This window comes from Silurus aristotelis (assembly GCF_946808225.1).
Source record: "Silurus aristotelis genome assembly, chromosome: 11".
Classification (NCBI taxonomy): domain Eukaryota; kingdom Metazoa; phylum Chordata; class Actinopteri; order Siluriformes; family Siluridae; genus Silurus; species Silurus aristotelis.
The window spans coordinates 22,209,754-22,231,796 of record NC_139584.1 but is presented as its reverse complement, the minus strand read 5'-3'; the positions used below and the strand labels follow the sequence as shown (position 1 = coordinate 22,231,796).

Sequence of the window (22,043 nt, the reverse complement as noted above, 5' to 3'; positions counted from 1 at the left end):
TTGTTTTTATAATTCAATATATCCTACAATTGTTTTGTTCCCTCTACTCTCCTGTATAAACTTATTCATTGGATGAGTTTTAGATTTTACATATCTATTCAATTTACTGATCCACTACAAGTGTAATGTGATTAATAATGTATAGCAATATCAACATTTGACAGTTTCCATTTTTTCATGGCACAACAGGAACACAGTCATCTATCATCTCTTTTTGAAAGTGTAAAACCAGTAGTCTGGATCGCTCATTTATCTATATGTTCTGCAATGTTTTTTTAAAAGATCATTTTTAAGCAACATTACATGATTATATTGTACAGGACGGGTTTAGATGCGCCATAATAACATTTTGCATTCACTTGAACTTCAAAACCCAAACCTGTTCCAGCATGGCAATGCCCTGTGCACAAAGTGAGCTCATTGAACATCTGATTTACATGCTTTGGAGAAGAAGATATTGAGTGGCCTGCTATAGAGCTCTGATCTTTTTCCTACAGAACAACTTTGATATGAATTGGAACGCTGACTGCACCCCAGACCACCTCACCTACAGCAGTACCTGCCTTTCGTAATACCATTGTGGCTGATGAACAGAAATATCCATAAGAACACAACAACATCTAGTGGAACATCTTCCCTGAAGAGTGGAGGGAATTATAAGAGCAAATTGGGACTAAATGTGGAATGCAATACTCAAAAATCACATACCGAACTTATGGCCAGGTGACCCAATACTTTTGGCAATATAGTGTATGTGTAATATGTGCATTGTACAAAAATATCCATTGCATTTTTTTGTTCGTTCATGAATTTATTTATATATAAATGATCAGCTACGATTGTATATTTTTAGTGCCACCATAAAAAGTATTTTCCTTACACTGTTGGAACTCACCCTCTGATCAAGGATATCTTTATTTATTAAAAAAGACAACATTGATGTGTGCATATCCTTTGTTTAAAGCAATACATGAATTTAAATTGATAAAAAAAACACACGTTTAAACAAGATCTCAGTAACCAAGGAAATATTTTAATTACTAAACAATTTACATATAAATGTGTCATTACAGTTTTGTCCTTTCAAAAATTACAGCAGAAACCTACTGACAGTCAGACAACAACAAAAAGGAAACAAGAAAAAGAAAAGAAACAAGGAAAAGAAAAGAAAAAAAACTGCTGAGTTCAACCACCCTAGCCCCTGAGAGCAGGAATTCCCAGAGTGGCATCAAAAATCTGCGATGCAGAAGCAGCGTGACGATGAAGGGTGCAACGCGTTTGTGTGCGTGTTCATCAAAGACATGAGTACTGCTTCAACTGTGCTGGAGAGCTCATATGAGCAGTGCTCAGGCATGGATCAACAAATTACACCCCTCTATGCCTGCAACAACGTGCAGGCGTTTACCTGTAGATCAGAATAAAAAAATTTATAAATACATATAAATGCACCATAAATTCAGTATAAATGAAATATATACACTGCTTCATGTTAGGGTGCAGCCACACTGAACTTTAAGCTACAAGTTGACTGATATGGGTTTTCTTTGTTTCTAGTCGGACTTCAGCTGTTCTTTGGCGATTTTACATGTGTAATCGAAGGCAAAGCTCGTCAGCGAGAAATAGAACTCCGATTGGCTATTCAGCTAAGCAGCCGAGCACGCAAGAAAAAATAACGGAAATGATGAAAGCAAACAATGATAAAGTAAAGAGGGAACACACACTTATTGTCATTCTTGCTCTTATCTTTGCAACTTAGCAGACATGATTGAAAAAATTCGACACGAACCCGTAATGATCGCGGCAGGTGTAAACGCTGCTTGCTTTATATATTTAGAGTTCTAGCTCTTCTGGTTCCCATGTTTGGATGTGGAATACAGACTGCTGCCACCCGCTGGTATGAGAGAGTTATGTTCTCTCACGCAAGTGCAGAACCTACACGCACGGTTTGGTGCGTCGGATGCGCCTGCCTAATAATTGGCCTAATTTGCAGCACAATCTGTGCTGTGAAGTATCGATCTTCTACCGGGCATAAGTTTGCAGGTCAGAATTAAAAAAATAAAATAAAAAAAGGTTGTGTTTCTGGGCATTCATTTACATTTATGGCATTCTACAGATGCCCTTATATAGAGTGACTTACAACTAAGTAGTTGAGGGTAAATGGTTTGCTCAAGGGCCCAGCAGTGGTAGCATTTGTATATGTATAAAGAAAAAGTGCAATGTGACTGCTTCCTTAGACTCTTCCTTACCTTCCTCATCCACCACCCATTGGAGGAGGACTTGGGCCTCCACCGTGGTTTATCCTTCCCATACGTCTTCGCCCCGAAGAACCTGGAGGACTGAAGTAAATAAATCGATCACACAAACATCGACGCATCCAAAGTAGTTTTAAAAATTTTAAACCATTTAAAAAAGTAATGTCATCTTTTCTATTAAATCAGCCTCTCTCAGGTCACTGTTTTAACGCAGAGCTAGGAGATATTTTCAAAGTGAGCAGATGATAAGTGTTACATAAAACTGAAAGGCAGAACTGTTTAAGGGTTTCCTGTTTTTTTTTTTTGCTTTCTGCCTCATTGGGACTTACCCTCTTCCATCACTGAAGCGTGACATTGAACTTTGATTGCCATCTTTTGACCGATTTGGCTGGATGAGGGTCTGAAAGCTAGAAAGTAGCAGAAGTGTCCAAAATTGACCAAGAATACAATATGAATGCAATCAATTTAATCAACATGTAATTAAAAAGTGTCAATTACAAGTGGCCGATGAACTCCACTACACCCCAAAAGAGATCGCCGAGAAAAGACAGGCTCCACGGCGACCGTGTCCTACTGTCCAGGACTTGACCTGAGATGAAAAATAGTCATTCAGAAAGTGTTACTTTATGTTACTTGGGCAAATGGAGTCACTGCAAGGATCGTGCTACAGAATATTTACATTTTCATTTGCCTGATGCGATTCTCGAAGGGACCGAAATCTGAGACAGGATATAGACGCAATGTTGCGCAAAACCATTACTTGCTCAGTGGGGACAAACTCACAATAAAGAACATTATACAAATAAAAAAATAATTAATGATTTGGGTTGCATAATTATATAAGTCAGTCAGAGCAAACTTCACATTCATTCACAGGGATTTTTTTTTTATGTAGTGAATTCAGCTTTGAATGATGTGTCAGATTCTGGGCAGTGAACATACAGAGAGTCTCAGCAATGCAGAATTTACACTGATCTGATTTTTTTACGTTACTAATTTTTCAGAAAATAATTCACAAATGTTTTTCATTTTTTAAGCGAATAATTGAACAAATTACAGTACATAATTTAACAAAACGGAGCAATTTGTACTACTCTATGCAGCAGCGGTGCGTAGACGAGCACCGGCTCTGTTTCTGTGTCCAGCAATGCTGATAATAAGGAGAGCGACATAAACTACAACTGTGCTTTGAAACACCAAAACCAGAAAAAAATAAACGCTCCAAGACAGACTGAACTCTGACGACAGCTGCAGAGAGTAAGGCACCTCACAAGGTGGGAGATACGCACGTCCTGGCAGTGTCCCAACATATTGTGGGAAAAATCAAATGCTAAATATTTTTACATTTTCAAAAGGTCGAAATATCATAACTACCTGTAAAGTGATGCCACTTTAACCACATCTGCTGAGACAAATTTCCTCAAAATATTTTTTTTTCTTTATTCTCATCCTAAAATTTGTTTAGAATTGACATTTATTTCTATCCCTTTAATAAATATCCAATTCAGTGTTATTTGTGTAGCACTTTTTGTTGTCCTAAAGCAGCTTTACAAAGAAAGAGGTTATAAAAAAAAAAAAACCTCTGATATGTTATGAGGTAGAAACTTTAAGAGAATAACAGAACCCATCCACATCTGGGTTGACATCATTGATTTGTGCATAAATGCAAACCTGTTCACAAATTATAGTCTTAAACCACTGTAGCAGACTGTTTATATTAATTGCAATACAAATCCATCGTCATAATTCTGGGGTTGTTAAGGAACCTCATGGATCAGTAATAATTATCTATCACCATTATCACTACTATCCTGTAACTATCTCAAACAATGATCACTGTAAGAGTTTAATTAGATTTTTCTATAAACAAAAGACTATTTAATATCGCATAACTGACATTTCAGACACAACATGGTCAAATGTTTTTGTTTATTTTGCTCTGATAAAAAAAAAAAAAAAATGCTCCCAAAGAATCCAAAGCAGGCAGGAGTGGTTGTTGCATGTTGTCATGGCAATGCAGTCTGACTGCCAGCCCATAATAGGTGTAGTATCAGGTTCAAAATAAGACACCAGAACATCTCTAGAACTGTAATGTTATGTCTGTATGTCTGTATGTAGGTGCAATAGACCTGTTCACAAAAATATTGGCTCCCTGTCATGTGTACTAAATTGCGATCTCAGCTGACAATGCTATATAGAGGCCTAATACAGTAAACACCTCTAGCGTCGTACAAGCAAATGAACATTAGCTACTGTACCTCAAACCATCAAACCTGCTAATTCTTTCACCGAACGGAACATTAATATACCCAATAATCTGCGATCTGATGATGAAGAGTTCAGGACTTACCGTTGGACACGTACACCATTTTGTTTATGCGGATATTTTCACTTCCGCATCCGGGATCTCGCCCCTAATCGTTTATTGGTGCATTTTTCCGGAAGTGATTCAGCGTTATGCCTGTACGTCGTCTTTCACGAGAAAGATTCACGAGATTTTATTTAAAACAATGAAATCAAACATAATTTAAGTTACGCGGTGGTATGAAAGCTATGAGATGCCACAAAAATCGGTATCTTGCAATGAAAGAAAAAACATATACGAAAATGTCACGTTATCACATTATTATATATCCATCTATTACGTAAAAACAATATAAAAATGTAATATTAGTGAAGTACAAGATAAATAGGTTGTTAAGAAAAATAAAGAAAGAAATATAATACAATACACTGTAGTACCTCAGTCCGCCTGTAGATAGCGCCAGAAAGCGCACTGAAGATGTACCCATGTAATATCCCAGTCCTCCATAAAGCATATGTTGATTAAAACTGGCCCGTTTCTCATTTATTTATTATAGTTTCCTACACAGTTATAACCTTATTCCCCACAACATCGAATAAATCTTCGCCACAGCGGATCATCTGTCTCCATACCCCCCTGTCCTTTACACCTGCCTCTTTTTAACAAACTACCTGCTTGTCTTCCCTCACCACATCCATAAACCTCCTCCTTGGACTTCCTCTTTTCCTCCTACCTGGCAGCTCCATCCTCAGCATTCTTCTACTAATATACCCCATGTCCCTCCTCTGCACATGTTCAAACCATCCCAATGGCGCCACCCTTACTTTGTCTCGAAAACGTCCTACATGCCTGGTCCTTCTAATAAACTTGTTTCTAATCCTGTCCATCCTCTCACTCCCAATGAAAATCTCAGCATTAAAATATCGGATAAATCTGATAAGTTAATACAAATCTAAAAATAACATACTGTAAAACTTTATTTCTTGAAGAAATCTTATTATATCCCATTTCATTCTTTTCTATCAAAAAAATCAACAAACATGTTTGACCCAAAATACACAGTATGAAGAAAATTGACTTTGAATTCTTTTGAGAACCTAGTATGTTATCACATGTAGGCAAATATAAGATAATCATTGCTTTCTATTATTGCTCCCTTCTCCAAATGTTTCAGAAAACCAGACAAAAATGACACTGTGAATTTAAGATTTGAGATTAGTGTATGCAGGCAAATTGCATTCAGTGATTTAATTCTATTGCATATTAGTAAATATATAGAGAATGGTAAAGCTGTTTCTGTGGTACAAGAAGGACAAATACATTATAACACATTGCAAAAATATTAAGAGGAAAAAACGTTTGTTTTGGATATGTCACTCAGACAGAAATTGCTTAGTAATGACCCTTAGGTTAATAAACATTTAGAAAGAGAACAGAAATATTGAGATTATAATCTGCTGTGTGCAGCCAAAACATACAGCCATGTGATTTGTGATGGTCTCAGTTTTTAATGTGGATGTTGTGTATTTTACAGCAGAAATCTTTGTGTGAGTGTTGTGTTTGTATGTGCATGTTTGTTATGTGCTTGTAGGATCTGTGTATGCATTATACAATGAAGCTCAGAAAATAAAGAAAGTGACTATTATACCGGATTGCTGTATTTTTATCACTCTTAACAATGCTTGATTGGAGTGTTCTGTTATAGAAGTGGAATGACATTTATTTATAAATTATAAACCTCTGGTTTGCTCATTAGAAATACATTTAAATAAAAATTAGAAATACATTTAAATAAAAAATTCATGTTCTAATTTAAATTAAGCTGTCTATTGTAAAAAGGTCCATATAAATAAGACAAATTTGTATATTTGGGCATCTATTAAGGTGAATAATTTCAGACAATACTTTTTGTTTGTGAAAAAGTTTAAAGTGTACTATAGCTCTGGTCTCTTTCTCTCTTCTATTCTGTCATTGTTTATTTTTTTTGTTCGTTCCTTATTAAATTTCTTAAATTATTTCTAAAAAATATTTCATGTTAATAACTTAAAATATTTATTTGTTCATGTAGATTTACTTACATTTTTTTTTTTTAGCAAAAATCTAAATATTTATTCATATTTAACAAGATTTTTGAATAAACCAAACTAATTAATTAAACTAATTAAGATTACTGCATAAATATTGTATTACAATTTAATACATATTTGATAGTTAGTACATTTATTGAAACATTGGAATTTTACAGATTTATCAGTTTCGGACATTTGAAATGTTTATCAAAAAATTAAAACAAACAAACAAACAAACAAACAAACAAACAAACAAACAAACAAACAAACAAACAAACAAACAAATATGAAATAATTTGTCTTAAATGTACAAATAAAAAAAAGAAATCTAAAATTATCACCTAGAAGTCCCCCTTTTATTTACATGTATTATTAACCATTTTAAATCAACTTAAAATCTACAAAAAATTATTTACAGACAATAATTTTTCATATATAAAAAGTAGATTGAGACATAAAAACAGCACACAGAGAGAATATCACAAGGAAAGAAGGCTAAAAAAGAGAACCCAAAAGATGTTCAGACAAATGCAGGGAGAACATGTATATTAATATTTTATATTAATTATATTCAAGCTGTACAAGACACCTAAAAATAAATAAATACATCATAAAAACAATAGCTAGGTAGACTGATTCTAAATTTGGCTAGTTACTGTATCTGGTTGCCAGCTCACATTAGCTAAAAAAAAAGAATAGTACTTTACACAATATGTCTGTGTAATCTGACTAAAACAAGTAGACCACTACTACCTAGGAAAATAATGATAAACATTATAGAGAAAGAAAAAAAGAAGAAGAAAGAGAAATCAAGAAAAATCTGTTGCAAATGCAAACAACAGTTCTTTTTATTCATTCAGGACCTACTAAATGGGGAGAACTCAAAGGCTGTATTTGTGAATGGAGAACATGGTGTTATTGTGCTCGAATAGATAGATATATACATAGATAAATAGACAGTTTGTATGCATATATGTCAATTTATAGAATAATGTTCCTTTATACAACTGAATGTGTATAGAACATTCAACACACAGCATAATATAATAATGTAGTCAGGCCTCTGAACTTAATCTTAAAAAGGAGATGCTACAGGATTTCAAAAGACACGTGTCACCTAAGCACTTTTCTTCCTACATTTAACATTAAGCTTGAACCGAAATATTCTCATTTTTGAAGTTTTGAAGATGCAGTTTGACTTCAGAATATGTTATGATGCTGACTGCCAGCAAGTTGCAGGCTACAGTAATAATTAATGCTGCATTTGCTTGCACTTCAGACATATGGTTAATATGGTGAGCAACAGAAAACTTTGCTGTATTCAAGCAAGCATTTTCTCAGTGATTCTTCCCAGTTTAAAGAAATCAAATCACAGTTTTGTGACTCCAGTGTACATCATACCAGTAAAAGCTGGTCATGTTTAATTCTGATATATATTAATGTATAGGTTTTTTTTTTTTTACTTATATGCTGCCAAGAGGCAGAATGGATCATGGATCAAACACTGTCATTAATTTGCAATAGTTATACTTTTATAATGATGATTGTTTTAATCAGTTGAAAATTGGAACCCTACAGCACATATTTAGATTTTTTGGCTATTGTTGCTGTACAGGTGTTTACTTGTGCAATTTATTTATTTGCTGTAAAACATTTAGGGATAGAGCAAATGATGCACATTTTGATTTCAGAGTTTCAGTTTACATTTCATTAGCACTGATTTGATCAATAATTTCAATCACTTCGAAACCCTGGTTTTCAATGCCATTTCTGGAGCTATGATGTTGGTTGTGGCCGTTGTAGAAGCAGCTGGCACAGTGTGCTGTTGGAACTGGTTCCACTCTGTCAAAATTGGAGAAGTCCACACAATATTTCCCTTCTTTACTACGAGAGATGATGGGGAGGAATTTGTAACCCCACCCAATCTCTTTAGGGATGTAGGATGTCCTGACTTGGCAGGAGGAGCTGGTGGACTCATCTGTGCCATCTAGAAACACCACCAGCTCAAACTCCTGTTGAAGTATTGTGTCTGAGGCAATCTTAAAAAATGGACTTGTCTTGTCAATTACATGGTACAAGGTCAACGGGCAAATGAAGAAGAGGTTGTCTTTTCCGGCATCAGCCATAAAATCAATATTGACTTGATCCAGTATTATTGTCTCACCTTCTGGAGTGACTGTTGTCCTAAGCAGTTTGCCATATAGCTGGCTTCCAATCATTAGGGTTTTACGCAAGTTGGCCACTCTTATCTGCAAACAGAGGGCAGCATTTCTGGGACAAATGACCGCCATTTTACTGAAGGTAATGGTCTTGGCTCTTTTCTTGGGTAAAGCAATTTTTACCATAACCAGTCCACACCAGAAGCTGTTAATAAGTATACCAATGATGGACTGGATTATAATTATGCTGACAGCACCAGGGCAGTAGGGACTGAGAACTCGCAGACCGTAACCAATAGTCGTCTGTGTTTCCAGTGAGTAGAGGAAGGCAGATGTGAGACCAAAAACATTATATATGCATGGCTTGTGGTCTGAAGGTGGATTTTGCCACCAAAGATCACCATTATCATGAGCAATCCAGTACCAAATGAGTCCAAAAATGAACCAGCTAAGAGTAAACGAGGCCACAAATAAGACAATAATGTAGCGCCAGCGAATCTCCACAAAGGTGGTCCAGAGGTCCTGCATGTACGCAAAACGACTGCTGTAACCTACGTTGCCATATTCAATGTTGCAGTGACCATCTTTGCCTACCAGGCGATTTTTGTGAATTTGCCAATTGGATAAGTAATCTCTGAATAACTGTTGCAAGGAGGGTGTCATTTTCCAAAAACAGGAATGCAATCTGGGTAAAAGAATACAAAACATTATTTAAGCGCAATTTTATCAAAAAAGTTGCATTCTAGACTTTACCAAAACATCAAAAACAAGATTTCATCAAACGCAAGGATCTGCATGTAGCATTAATACAATTAATGAATTAAATATATTGACTATATTTAAAGAGCTTCTATGTCTGCATGAAGATTTAATTTAATTTAAGATGAATCTCACTGAGACACAATAATGCCCAGTATCCCCAGCTGTAGATAGTGCTTACTGGAGAAATTGTCATTTGCTGTAATTATTTAACAGCAATCATTTTATATGGCTGGCTGTAATAATCTTAAAGGTCTATAAATACAGATGTTTTTCTATTTACACAAAGACAAATCTATTAAATAAACGTATCCCAATTCAATACAATGAAATATCATTGTGTAAGAGATTGATTGCACTGTATGACTTCAAAACACCATGTAAACACCATGTACAGTATCATAAGCGATCAATCAATACGAACATAAGAGTAAACTACACTACTAAATTACAATGTGCAGTCCTAAAAACACGTGGAGACTAAAACAAAAAGATTGTTATTTTCTATTATACTTTTGTTATGCTAAGTTTTGTGTTATGCTTAATTCTCAACACTGTAATGCTCTTTTATAAAATAGTTTCTCTCTTAGAGTGTTTTTCTATTATTTTATATGAAAAAAAAGTCATTTAATTGCAATCTTGTGCAAAGTTCAAATCACTGTTTGTATCGTTACTACTAAGACATTTGTAAAAGTAAGGTGAATATTGTGCAACTCACCTGCAGTAGCAGTTCTTCTAGATTACTAAAATGTGCTCTTACTCTCAATTGCTAATAAATGAATAGTATAATATATAATATAATAGGAATAGTATTCAACTTAGTACATTAACAGCAGCAATATTATATCTATTGGTCTCCCTCCTTAAGTGTGACTTGGCTTTGTATGTCTCCTTCCACTTAGGAATGTCTATACCTAGTTTGTTTAATGTTTACCTGTACAACTGCAGGGTTGGGCATATGATACCACAACACAGTATGATTATAGGTATTACAGGGCTGCCTAGAGGGCAATAAAAATACTTACATTATATTCATTCGATTATTAGGTCAGTATGATACAGTCCATGTATATTGTATCTATCTGTTTAGTACTGTTCAGTACATAACATTGTATTGAAATTGTAATTATAGGTTTATGTATTTTGGTTTGCGTACTTAGTTTTGCAATCATTTCACAGTTTTGTGTATTTGCACCTATTTGTAGTCTTGTGTACTGTACCAAAGTTCTGTTATTTGTTGCTGGTCTTTGAGAAATGATGCTTCGTTCCAATGTACTGTACACCAGCTATATAGAGGAATGATAAAATACTGCTTGACTTGATGTGATAAAAAAATATTTTTTTGAATACTAATTTGTAGAAAAAGAAAGATACTGGTTACAAATCAGATGTGGAAATCATGTGGGAATTCAATAATTCATTTATTTACATGAAAATTAATGAACACATTTATTAGCATTGCACAGCTCAGATTTGTGTTATTTCCTTTTTGTGTTATATCAAACTTTCTAGACAGTTTCTAGACTGTATTTCAGTACAAACTAAAGCACAAAATTTCTCTAAATAACAACACAATGTCTACAATGTCCCTCTGTAAATACATATAATCTGTGCATGATTCTAAGGCATACATTAATAGACTTAATATATTCACAAATATATTACATTTACATTCTGACGATGTTTTTTTAGGACACAGACTAAGAATCCCATCAGTGTTAAACTGTTGAAAATATTTCAGCAATCATATGTAAATGTGAGAAATTCACTTTAGATAAAAAATGTGAGAAATTCCACCTTCAAGAATCTAATAATAAAAATTAAAAAAATATAATAAAACAATAAACAAATAAAAAATTCCATCATTATTAAGTTTATAATTTATGTCATATGCATTACAGCATTAGAATTTTCTCTGTATGGTGTAACAGATTAATAATTTTTTTTCTGTATGGTGTTTCCTCTACATGTGACAATAAACTTTTAAATATACATGGTATATAAAAATGCAGCCATTGCATAAGTCAGTAATATATTTTCTTGATATAAAAGTGCTTTTTTTCATTTGATTTGTTTCTTAAATTTAAAGGTTTGCTTAACAAAATCAGACTCTATTTACCAGAAAATTATAATTTGACCAAACAAATAGATAACACTTAAATGAACAGATTGAACCGTCCATGCTCCAGTTGCCATGGATTATTATGTATGTTAGTAATTAAATTAAAATGTGTTAAAGTTTTTACCAACACAATGCTCTGCTGCTTTACTACATGGAAAGCCATGCTGTTCTTAGAATGGCTGTAGGGGATACAAAATTCCATGTTCCAGTGAATGCCCAAAAAGCACTTTTATTTGTGGCTAATCATGTCTCAAGAAGAACACAGATCAAGAAATCTTATTTAAAAAAGCAAATAATTTATATCGTTCCTAGGACAAGCATGAATTAAAAATGTATTCCTGTGGAATTATAGTCCAAAAAAAAAAATGTCCTATGGAGGATTCAGAACAACATTCCTTAAGCAACAGATACAAAGGCTCCAGCTGTTTAAATGTTAACCAGCGGCTATGAATGGAAACCTTCTATTCTTAATTTTTTAATTAAGCCCGCAAGCTCTATTTAGCACCTGTACCTGTTAACAGACCCATAAACACATTTCCTTGACTGCATTAAATGTCTTTTTGATTCTTGGAACAGTCACCTGAAAAGTATCTTTGAAAAAACATGTGATAAATTGATAATGATGGTAAAAAAGTATAGGTAAAAAAGTAACACAATTTTGAATCCATATCCAATTCAGCATCAACCTCAGTGAAGAAAGGCTTTGGTATTTAATAGTATACATAATATATATTATACATAATATATAGGTAGTTATTTTATTTGGAACTTTTTTAACTAATGTTGAAAGTTGCTGTGTGATGTAGCTCTATGTTGTGCGTTGTAGCTCTATGTTGTGCGTTATAGCTCTATGTTGTGTGATGTAGCTCTATGTTGTTTTATGTAGCACCAGGGTTCTGGAAATGTTGTCTCATTTCACTGTGTACTGCATCAGCTATATATGGTTGAAAAGCTTTGGATGGGCCCTTGGATACCATTTTGACCATTTTAACCCTTTTGACATTTTGTAGAGGTCTTGCGGTGATAACACTATACAAACCATCAGCAATAATGCCAGACATTTGTTTTAAATCATTTAACAGTGTTTGGCATAAGTTTAGAACAGAAAACCCTAGTGGTTGCACCTGTACCTTACTCTTTTCTAAACGACCAGTGGTTTGTGTTGCACCTCCTGGATAACCCACACTGACTGACCTTTAGACTGATTGGAGAGGTGTTTGGATATGCTTAATGCCATTGCTCCACTGGGAGATCATGTATATACAGTAATTCCGAATTTATCGTGGTGGTTACATTCCAAAACCGCCACCCGGGAAAAAACTTTTTTTATTGTTTAAGCAGTAAATCATCCTCCCACACACTTTAAACACACAGAAAACATTTTGCAAGAATACAGTAATTATATTTTTATTAATAAATTTCATTATTTTAACATAAAACTCCATAAAAACAATTCCCTATAAGTTTTTGGTCTATCGTTCTGTCTGCAAGAGATCGAAAAATCAGCAAAACAAATTAGTTATGTGGCAAATGCAACCTGGAAAATAAAGGTGTATGGCAGTGCCAAGGTAGTTACAATGCAGACCTCCTAGACTGGGATGATTCTCTGTAATGTCATACTGTGTAACTGTTTTTCTGGGATTTTGTTTTGATCATTCATCCTGCCAGGTTTTCTTCATACCTAAATATTGTTTCAAAAGAAAAATGTAAAATGTAGGATTCCAGCATGCAAAGTCATCATGGTATTGTTCATGTACCACCTGTGACAAATCTACCTGGGAAAATATTTCCTAGGTTATTACAGCAGTAGTAGAAACCAGGGTTATGCCAACCCATTTGGGGCTTCAGTAGACTGAAGATTGGTTGCCAATGTATAAAGTGTGCAGATCCAGTTAATAATCCCAATGATGGGTAAAATATTTATTTTAAATGTTCATTTTTGAAAAGGCATTTCCTTAAAAAGAAATATGTTCTTGAGCAGTTTTTGTCCCTAAAACGTCCTACATGCGCTGTCCCTCTAATAAACTAATTTCTAATCCTGTCCATCCTCGTCACTCCCAACGAAAACCTCAAAATCTTCATCTCTGCTACCTCCAGCTCCACCTCCTGTCTTTTACTCAACACCACTGTCTCTAAACTATACAACATCGCAGGTCTCACCACAGTCCTATAAACTTTCTCTTTCACTCTTGCAGATACCCTACTATCACAAATCACTACTGCTATCACTCTTCTCCATCCACTCCACCCTGCCTGCACTCTTTTCTTCACTTCTCTAACACACTCTCCATTACTTTGCAATGTTGACCCCAGGTACCTGAACTCCTCCATCTTCACCACCTCTTCTCCCTGCAACCGCATCACTCCACTGCCCTCCCTCTCATTCACACACATGTACTCTGTCTTACTCCTACTGACTTTCATTCTCCTTCTCTCCAGCGCATACCTCCACCTCTCCAGGCTCTTCTCAACCTGCTCCCTACTCACACTACAAATCACAATATCAAATCTGAATAGATTAATAAATAAATATAATTATATAATAAACAAATTATAAATTTTTAATATAATGCAGTGCTCTTCATACAGTGCATCATCTCATGTGTAAAAACAAACTCTTGTAATGACAGCGCACTGGAAGGTGAAAAAAAAACATGGATTTTTGCCGATAGTTCCAACAATCAACCTCTATTAAACACATTTTTCAAAATATGTCTCTGGCATTGTTCAGAGGGCTGTTCCAAATGTGTGGGACAGCTTCTACTCTACTCAAATTCTACTTGTTCCACACGTTATAGAACATTGATGACACAAAGATGCAGAACCGCTGATGTAACCCAGTCTAACAGTTTGGCTTAGACATCTTTGATATATACCATTGTCCTTCAAAAATTATGTGGATTAAAATCTCTTATTTCAAACATTGAGTTCTCACTTTCTGTTTGTACTTTTATACATCTGACTTTCTTTAGACAGACATTTTCTTAATGGGTTGGATTTTGCCCAGGTTTTAATTCACAAACGCTGGGTTGATTGTAATTACCAAATACCATAAGCAACCAATTGCCAGTGATTTTCTTTCATGAATGGCTTTGGTGGATGGAGGATAAATATTGAAGGTGATCCTAATAGTTCTCTAATGACTATCAACAGCAAAGAGAGTGTGATCTGCTTTGTGGCTCGCAAAAAGCCAATGAATATCATACAGAATGTCCAGCCAGTAAGCCAAATTGTAGCCACTCGGGGGTGCAATCAGGACAATTTTTTAATGTTACACAGACTTTTGACAATTCATGACTTATAGCTGATTACTTTAATTACTTAGACTTAAATGGCAACTGGTGTTTGTATTATTACAGAGGAGCTTTAAAGTTTGCAAAAGTAACATTAATCATATTGTATGATGCAAATTATCTTTATGGGACAGGAGTAAATTCTACAAAATGCAAATGTTATTATTATTGTTATTTTATTTTATGAAAGATGAGAAAAACATCTGTACACCTTATTTTCCAAAGGATATGCTTGAGAAACTTTAACAACATCCCCAACTACATGGGCTTCTCAACCCCCTACCCATTTAATTCATAAATGGTTTACAGAGGCTGCTAAAGGGTCACAACACTTTCTTGACATTAACATTTACGACATTTGGTAGACAACATTATCCAAAACAACTGTCTTATTTTTTTTTTATTAAATCTGAGCAGTTGATGGTTAACCACCTTGCTCAAGGGCCCAGCAGTGGCAATCTGTGGTGCTGGGATTTGAACAAATGACCTTGATGAAATAAACTTCTGCTTCACAACTTCTTGAGAAAGATAGGATTAAGAAGTTACATAATTGTAAATATAACAGATACATTATCCTCTTAGCTACTTTCTTATATGAATCTATGTATATGTATCAAGCTTTAATTATTATTATTTGTAAATCCATGATATGTTTATTACAAATAGGAGGTTAACATGCACAACCGGTGGATGGTGTATTCCGTGTGCTGTTGTAAGCTACAGTACTTTTTCAGCTGAATAATTCAGCTGATTTATTTATCTGTGTGCGCAGTATTTGAAACGGCTTTCAATTCAAAGCTTCTATAGACATTTTTACACACCCTATTCATTGCTTAATATAATCTTTAAGACACCTTCTGTTTTGTCAGAAGTAAATCCTGGTGGGGTCTCATAAGTCATTGTTGATATTTTATTTTGTTATTTCTTTTTAACATAGACCATTATCATTTATTTACTTCAGAATAAAAACACATTTGGTTTCACAAAAACAGAGGATCATAACTATGCTTTATCTTTCTGTTTCTGATAAAGTGTAGCAGAATATATTTTATATATTTTATATTCTATCAATTGTGACATATCTTATAGAAAATATCTAGAAGCTAAACTACTTGCCAAAAAATTCAATTCCAGAAGTCAATTACAACTCCAGATAATTTAACATACACTTACAACATAACATTTTACATACACAAAATAAAAGTTTAATAAGCATTTGAAGCATCTGTATTTTTAGATCAGGATACTATAATTGCTTCTGGTTATAATGGTGCCACTGAGCTGCTTTTGCTGACTGTAGTGGTTAATGTATTGGTGTCTGAGTCTCCTTCGTTGGATGCCCAAGGGTTTTTTCCACAGAGGAGACATGGCAAAGCATAGTCCCTGAACTGCAAAAAAAACAGCCAAAATATTCAGTGCCTTTTACTCTGTATTTTGTTAAATTCATATACAATACAATTATGCATATATTTACAGAGATTTGTGATCAAATCTACATGACATTAAATATTTTCCATTTTCAGTTTGCTTACATGTAAGCATGATAATCCATAAATAATTATGTGTATTATTTATTCTATAAATCATAATAAACCATACATTTCTCTATCTGTATGATTCTGAGCATGCTGCAAATATTAAAAAGCAACGATCACAAAGAATTATGCAAATCTTATGTCATGGAGATTATCTTGTTTTGTATTATACAATACTGTATACAAACAGTATTTTTTTATATCAGTTTGAAGATGAGGTTGTCACATGTCTGCAGGTTTACAAATGACAGATTTATTTTCTCATTCATAAAAATCATGTATGCACTTACAGTATTGCTGCTCCAAATAGTAATTATTTTGCTATCAGGGCTCTCTTTCTTTTTTGTTTTTTTATCTGCAGTACAGCCACTAGGGGCAACAGTGGACCCCAGGCTTTTAAAAACAGATATGCTAGAAAAAAGTGGTAGCTTAGATGATAAGGCATTTGACTTTGGATCAGAAGGTCACGAGTTAAAATCCCACCCACAAATCCCACTCCTACACCCCCGAGCAGGGCCCTTAATGAGAATGTAAGTTGCTCTGGACAAATGCCATACATGTAAAAACAACTTCTACAAAGGCTATGGGTCACGCAGTCATAAGGTGCCCTCTAGTGGTGTAAAAATAATACTGCATACTGCATTTTACATACAAAATTAGCTTACTAATTAGATAACTAATTCCTAAAGATCACAATGAATCCACGATTTTAAAACACTTTTATTTATACAAAACACTTAAATAGGTGTTTATGAATATTAAAATAAATGAAAATAATTATACGTATAATTTAATTTAGTCGTTTTGTTTGCTGTCTTGCTTCTGCTTGCTGTTGTAACTGTTATAGAAAAGTTAATAACTAACTAAAATGATTAGATTTAGAATATAAGAATACATACACAACATAGTCCACATGTTTGTGGACACCTGACCATCACACCTATATGTCCTTTTTAAAATCCTACTCCAGATTTAGTCCATATTTTTGCTGCTATAATAACCTCCACTGTTCTCGCAAAGCTTTCCACAAAATTTTAAAGCATGAGATTTTGGAATTTGCACATATAATTTCTATAATATACCATTTCTGTGTATATGGCCGAAGAATACATCATAAGAAGTGAAAATATCTTAAATAGATCAAGTAATATTTTACTTAGAACATTCTTTCTTTTTTTTTTTATTATATACAGTGTATATATATATATATATATATATATATATATATATATATATATATATATATATATATATATATATATATATATATATATATATATATATATATATGAATTTGGAAACTGTTTTCTAACCATGTAATTGTTCTTGATGCCAATATAAAAATACATTCTTTTCAATTAATTTCTTATTCAGTTGATTTTATTTTATTGTGCCTTTTGTCTGTTGTTTTAATTGTTTTTTCTTATTCAAGACCTCTGTTTGTTGTTTCATATAAAATAATATGATGTAATAGGCAGTGTAGATCCCCTGAGTACTTTTATTGTTTAGGCATATAATTCATACTAAACTGGTGCAGCTTTTAGCTGTACTTTAAATTTCTGTGACATAAAATGTCTAAATATGTTCAAAATGTCTGTAAATTAAAACGGCAAGCCACGATTAGATATTTTTACTCACCTGTCTGTTCATGAATATATAAATGATGGGGTTAAAGACAGTACTGCTCTTGGTCAGGTACATGGGTATCGTGGCAATCACTGGGTCGATGTAGATGTTGGAATCAATTATTACAGTTAGCGCAAAAGCTGCATATGGCAGCCATGTAAGCAGAAAGGCCATGACCATGACGAGCACCATACGAGCCACCTGAACCTCAGCCTTGGCTGTGCTTCCACTTTCTGCTACTTTTGCCACCTAGGATGGATAAGAATGTATATAAGAAAAATAGATTGTATTATTTTCCTTGTTTCCTCTTATTTAACAAATGCAATTAAGATCAAGTAAATTACCTGCTTCATTCATTCATTTATTCATTCATTCATTTTAATAGATACCAGTAAACAAACCATTCTATATGATGATATGTAAGATGCTACCTTCAGTAACATTGAGCTAAACATTGGCTAAACTCTTCATAACAAATTTTTTTTATAATTCTTTATAATTAATTAAAATTATAAACTTCAGACAATGTTTTTGAATATTGATCATAACAAATTGAATTTAATATATAAGAAATGTGTTAGCGACTCTTAAAAGTTGAACGGCCTACCTGTCGTAAAGTACAAAGGAGGCGTGTGTAAGAGAAGACAATGGTGGCAAAAGGAAGAGCAAAACAGAGCATAAAGTAGCACAGGATGTAGGAGACATTGATTGGGTCTCTGCTGTACCAGTTAGGGGCACAGGAGGTCATCACACCCTCCAGTTGGTAGCTGCCCCATCCAAACAGTGGTGGTGTGTTCCAGATGACGGACCAGATCCAGGAAAAGGCCACACCTGCCAGGGCGTGTTTGGTTTGGAACATCACTGCACCCAGTGGTCTGCATACCACCATGTAGCGGTCAACAGCAATAACTGCGACCGAACACAAACCAGCAATACCTGGCAGAGATATAACACAGGGACACCAACTTTCATTTATGAAAACAATCATTGTATAGTGTAAAAACTATTTGCTTACACTGGATAGATTTTCCACAGACGTAATGTAATCCATGGCTTTGGATGTTTGCACTTTGTCAAAAACATTAGCACAGGGTCTCAAATATAGAATTTAGGACAAACAGAGCTTTTAAAAACAGACTTACCGAAGAAGGCAACAGCAAAGCCTTCCAAAACACATCCTATCCTGCCAAGACTGAAGTAGCCCATGGCATTGGTGACTGCTGTGAATAGCCCCCCAAACACAGCGCATCCAAGATCAGCCACTGCTAGATTAACCAGACCATAGTTCAATGGTTGACGCAGTTGTTTGTACCGCGCTGTCACAAAAATCACCACCACATTCAAGATGACTCCAGAAGCTGAGAACAAAGTCAAAATGATTGCCAAGATGGTGTAACCTATTCTTGGCATGATGTGATCATTTACTGATCCTTGCTGCATTATGTCAGTCTCTGAAAAGTTGGAGAGATAAACAGATGCCATTTCCTTATTTTTAATTTGCAGAAAACTAGCTGAAAAAGATATGGTAGTTTAGGGTTTCAGTCAGTGCCATAATAAGCTTACTCTGTCAGGGTCATATGGGATCTATCCTTGGTTTTTATGGAGAATTGTTCGACTAAAATGGTTTTAAAGCATACGTGACATGAGCAGAGAAAATCCTTAGATCCGGATTGTCCATGGAATTATTCAACCAGCTTATCCGCAACTCTTCTTGATTACTTCATCATTCTCTGTGGAAAAAAGAAAGAAAAATTAATTAAAGAAAAAAAATCTGGGTTACAGATTTTTTAGGATGCTTTTAGCGTTCTATTTACTCAACTGAAAAGAGGGGTAGGTGCAAGGAAACATCACTTATGTGTTATGAAGTATAAATAATGGTAAAACTATTAAAACTATTTCAATACATAATCAAATTGTCTTTAATCAGTTAAATAAAGAGAAATGAAATTCCAAATCTTTTAAATTGGTTTAACTTTAATTTTGTAATTGAATTTTTGGAATGGTGGCTGGAAAACTATACTGCATTTTGTTCTTTTGCTTCTGATGCTTTAAAGAAGTTAATGAGACACTGCTAATCCTATGCACTGCCCACGTCATGGTGGCTCTCAGATGTTTTTAATTATAATCCCACTTCACCACTACTTGTAATAAAGATAATTAGTCTTTAGACGTTTTTTTTCGTATGTTTGAATGGGTTTATAAATGAACTACGTCAAAGCTGAAAGAAGGAAAGAGCAAAGACTGATATTTAAATGAACCCATCAGCTACTAATATCTATCTATCTATCTATCTATCTATCTATCTATCTATCTATCTATCTATCTATCTATCTATCTATCTATCTATCTATCTATCTATCTATCTATCTATCTATCTATCTATCTATCTATCTATCTATCTATCTATCTATCTATTCATTTTAATGCAAATCACATTTACACACAGTCCCATTAGTTGCACAACCTACATAAATATTTAACACAAACTTTCACCAGGAATCTCAAATTTTTTACCTCAAGGAGCTTATCAATACAGCATGCAATTGTGCTGAAATTTTTAAGATATCCCTTATCATTTGGCATCCTGCTTAGGCCAGTAAGGTAGGCATTTTAGTATCCCCAGCTCAAAGACGGAGACTGGGCTTGCATAGGTAACCATGGCTGGTAGAGGTGCCTTGCTTCTTTCAGTACACCTATGCTCACAGTGCTTTGGTACATTTTGCCATGGCTGCCACATATACCTTGTACTTTGATTAGGACTTGCCAATGTTTAGTAGTTTATTACTACCTTGGGAATTGGTCTATGAAGCCGATTAGATCCAACCGATAAAATTCAAACAAAAGAGTCTTTCCTAAACAGTCCTATAGTCCACAACTGTTAGTTCCATCTGTGTGGTCTGAGCCCGAGCAGAGGTACCCGACAGAAAAAGCCAAATCTCTCCATTTATTTGGGACAACAGATGTGGAAGCTACTGTGGCATTTTATCAGTAACTGAAACCAAGGTCTTGCTGGAGAGCTAAACCATATTTTAAAAAAGGTAATAAAATTATTTAAAATACTGTACCACTAACAATTGACTGAACAATTGTCTGACATAACATAAGAATGTGAGTGAAATATAAAGAGCTCCAAGGTTTGCTAAAATGCCCTTTTCCTTGGACACTGGTGCTGGTGATCTCTTTTTAATAATGAAATTGTATAAGTGAATAATGTATAATGCATGGTGTTTTTTGCAGTCCAGGATGCTTCTGGACACATAAGGATCACTAGCATGCTCACAAAATATTTTAACTCTAAGGGTTGTGCAGCTTGGTGTTCATACAGTGCAACTGCATTGCAGGCATATATTATATACATTATGTATCATATATTATATATGTAATTATATTTATATTATTTGCACATTTAAATTTTTTGATGAATTGTTACACCAATAACAACTCACTGTGTGAATGGTGCCATGTGATAGAATAATGTTCCAATAATTGTATATATTAAATTGTGTGCTCTCAGAATAGGCTCTCGATACTCTGCAACCCTGATTATTATTAAATGGTTACCAAGAAATTAATTCATGATAGCTAATAATATATTTTTTGTTTTGCAAAAACACAGAGAAATATATTTTATATTTTACATTGCAACGTTAAATAGCCAAAATTAAACCACATGGCTGCATAATGTGTACTCTTAAACGTTTAGACCTTTTATGCTGTAATTAGTTTTAGATTCAAGTTTATTCAAGACTTTGTTGCTTGGAACATAAGTGCACGAATTAAGATTTTTTTAAATGTTCAAGAAAGAAAATGTGTAAATCTAATACATATCAGTTGAAATACATATCTGACAATACAAGTCAATATAATAAAAAAATCAATTCACATCACATTATTATAACTGTAAATCATTATTAGTAATATTT

General features: G+C 34.1%; 3 protein-coding genes and 1 long non-coding RNA gene across 4 annotated transcripts; 1 reads left to right on the top strand and 3 right to left on the bottom strand.

The window, feature by feature from the left end:
• Nucleotides 1-1,013: 1,013 nt before the first annotated feature.
• On the bottom strand, nt 1,014-4,715 carry selenok (selenoprotein K). Its single transcript, XM_083555553.1, has 5 exons — nt 4,603-4,715; nt 2,751-2,841; nt 2,582-2,659; nt 2,247-2,336; nt 1,014-1,405 (listed from the first exon to the last, which is right to left on the bottom strand). Exons 1-4 carry the CDS (start codon nt 4,619-4,621, stop codon nt 2,252-2,254), a joined length of 273 nt encoding a protein of 90 aa, XP_083411679.1. The 5' UTR covers nt 4,622-4,715; the 3' UTR covers nt 1,014-1,405; nt 2,247-2,251.
• On the top strand, nt 3,045-3,564 carry LOC310734006. Its single transcript, XR_014535954.1, has 2 exons — nt 3,045-3,143; nt 3,369-3,564. It is a non-coding gene; the product is annotated as an uncharacterized lncRNA (long non-coding RNA).
• A 2,183-nt stretch (nt 4,716-6,898) lies between the features above and the next one.
• Nucleotides 6,899-10,440, bottom strand: LOC310733999 (ATP-sensitive inward rectifier potassium channel 1-like). Its single transcript, XM_083555545.1, has 2 exons — nt 10,263-10,440; nt 6,899-9,470 (listed from the first exon to the last, which is right to left on the bottom strand). Exon 2 carries the CDS (start codon nt 9,446-9,448, stop codon nt 8,327-8,329), a length of 1,122 nt encoding a protein of 373 aa, XP_083411671.1. The 5' UTR covers nt 9,449-9,470; nt 10,263-10,440; the 3' UTR covers nt 6,899-8,326.
• Nucleotides 10,441-16,221: 5,781 nt separating this feature from the next.
• parapinopsina (parapinopsin a) lies at nt 16,222-19,602 on the bottom strand (the record flags this gene model as incomplete). Its single annotated transcript, XM_083553725.1, has 4 exons — nt 16,222-16,347; nt 18,133-18,369; nt 18,728-19,056; nt 19,263-19,602. The coding sequence occupies 4 exons, from the start codon at nt 19,600-19,602 to the stop codon at nt 16,222-16,224; spliced, it is 1,032 nt and encodes a 343-aa protein (XP_083409851.1).
• Between the last annotated feature and the right edge of the window lie 2,441 nt (nt 19,603-22,043).

Bases quoted from the DNA above. Each gene is read 5' to 3' on its own strand.
- selenok (XM_083555553.1), bottom strand. The intron at 2,660-2,750 runs GTAATTGACACT...GCTACTTTCTAG, and splicing joins GTGGAGTTCATCGGCCACTT to CTTTCAGACCCTCATCCAGC. The intron at 2,337-2,581 runs GTAAGTCCCAAT...TATTTACTTCAG, and splicing joins CGCTTCAGTGATGGAAGAGG to TCCTCCAGGTTCTTCGGGGC.
- LOC310733999 (XM_083555545.1), bottom strand. From the start codon at position 9,448: ATGACACCCTCCTTGCAACAGTTATTCAGAGATTACTTATCCAATTGG.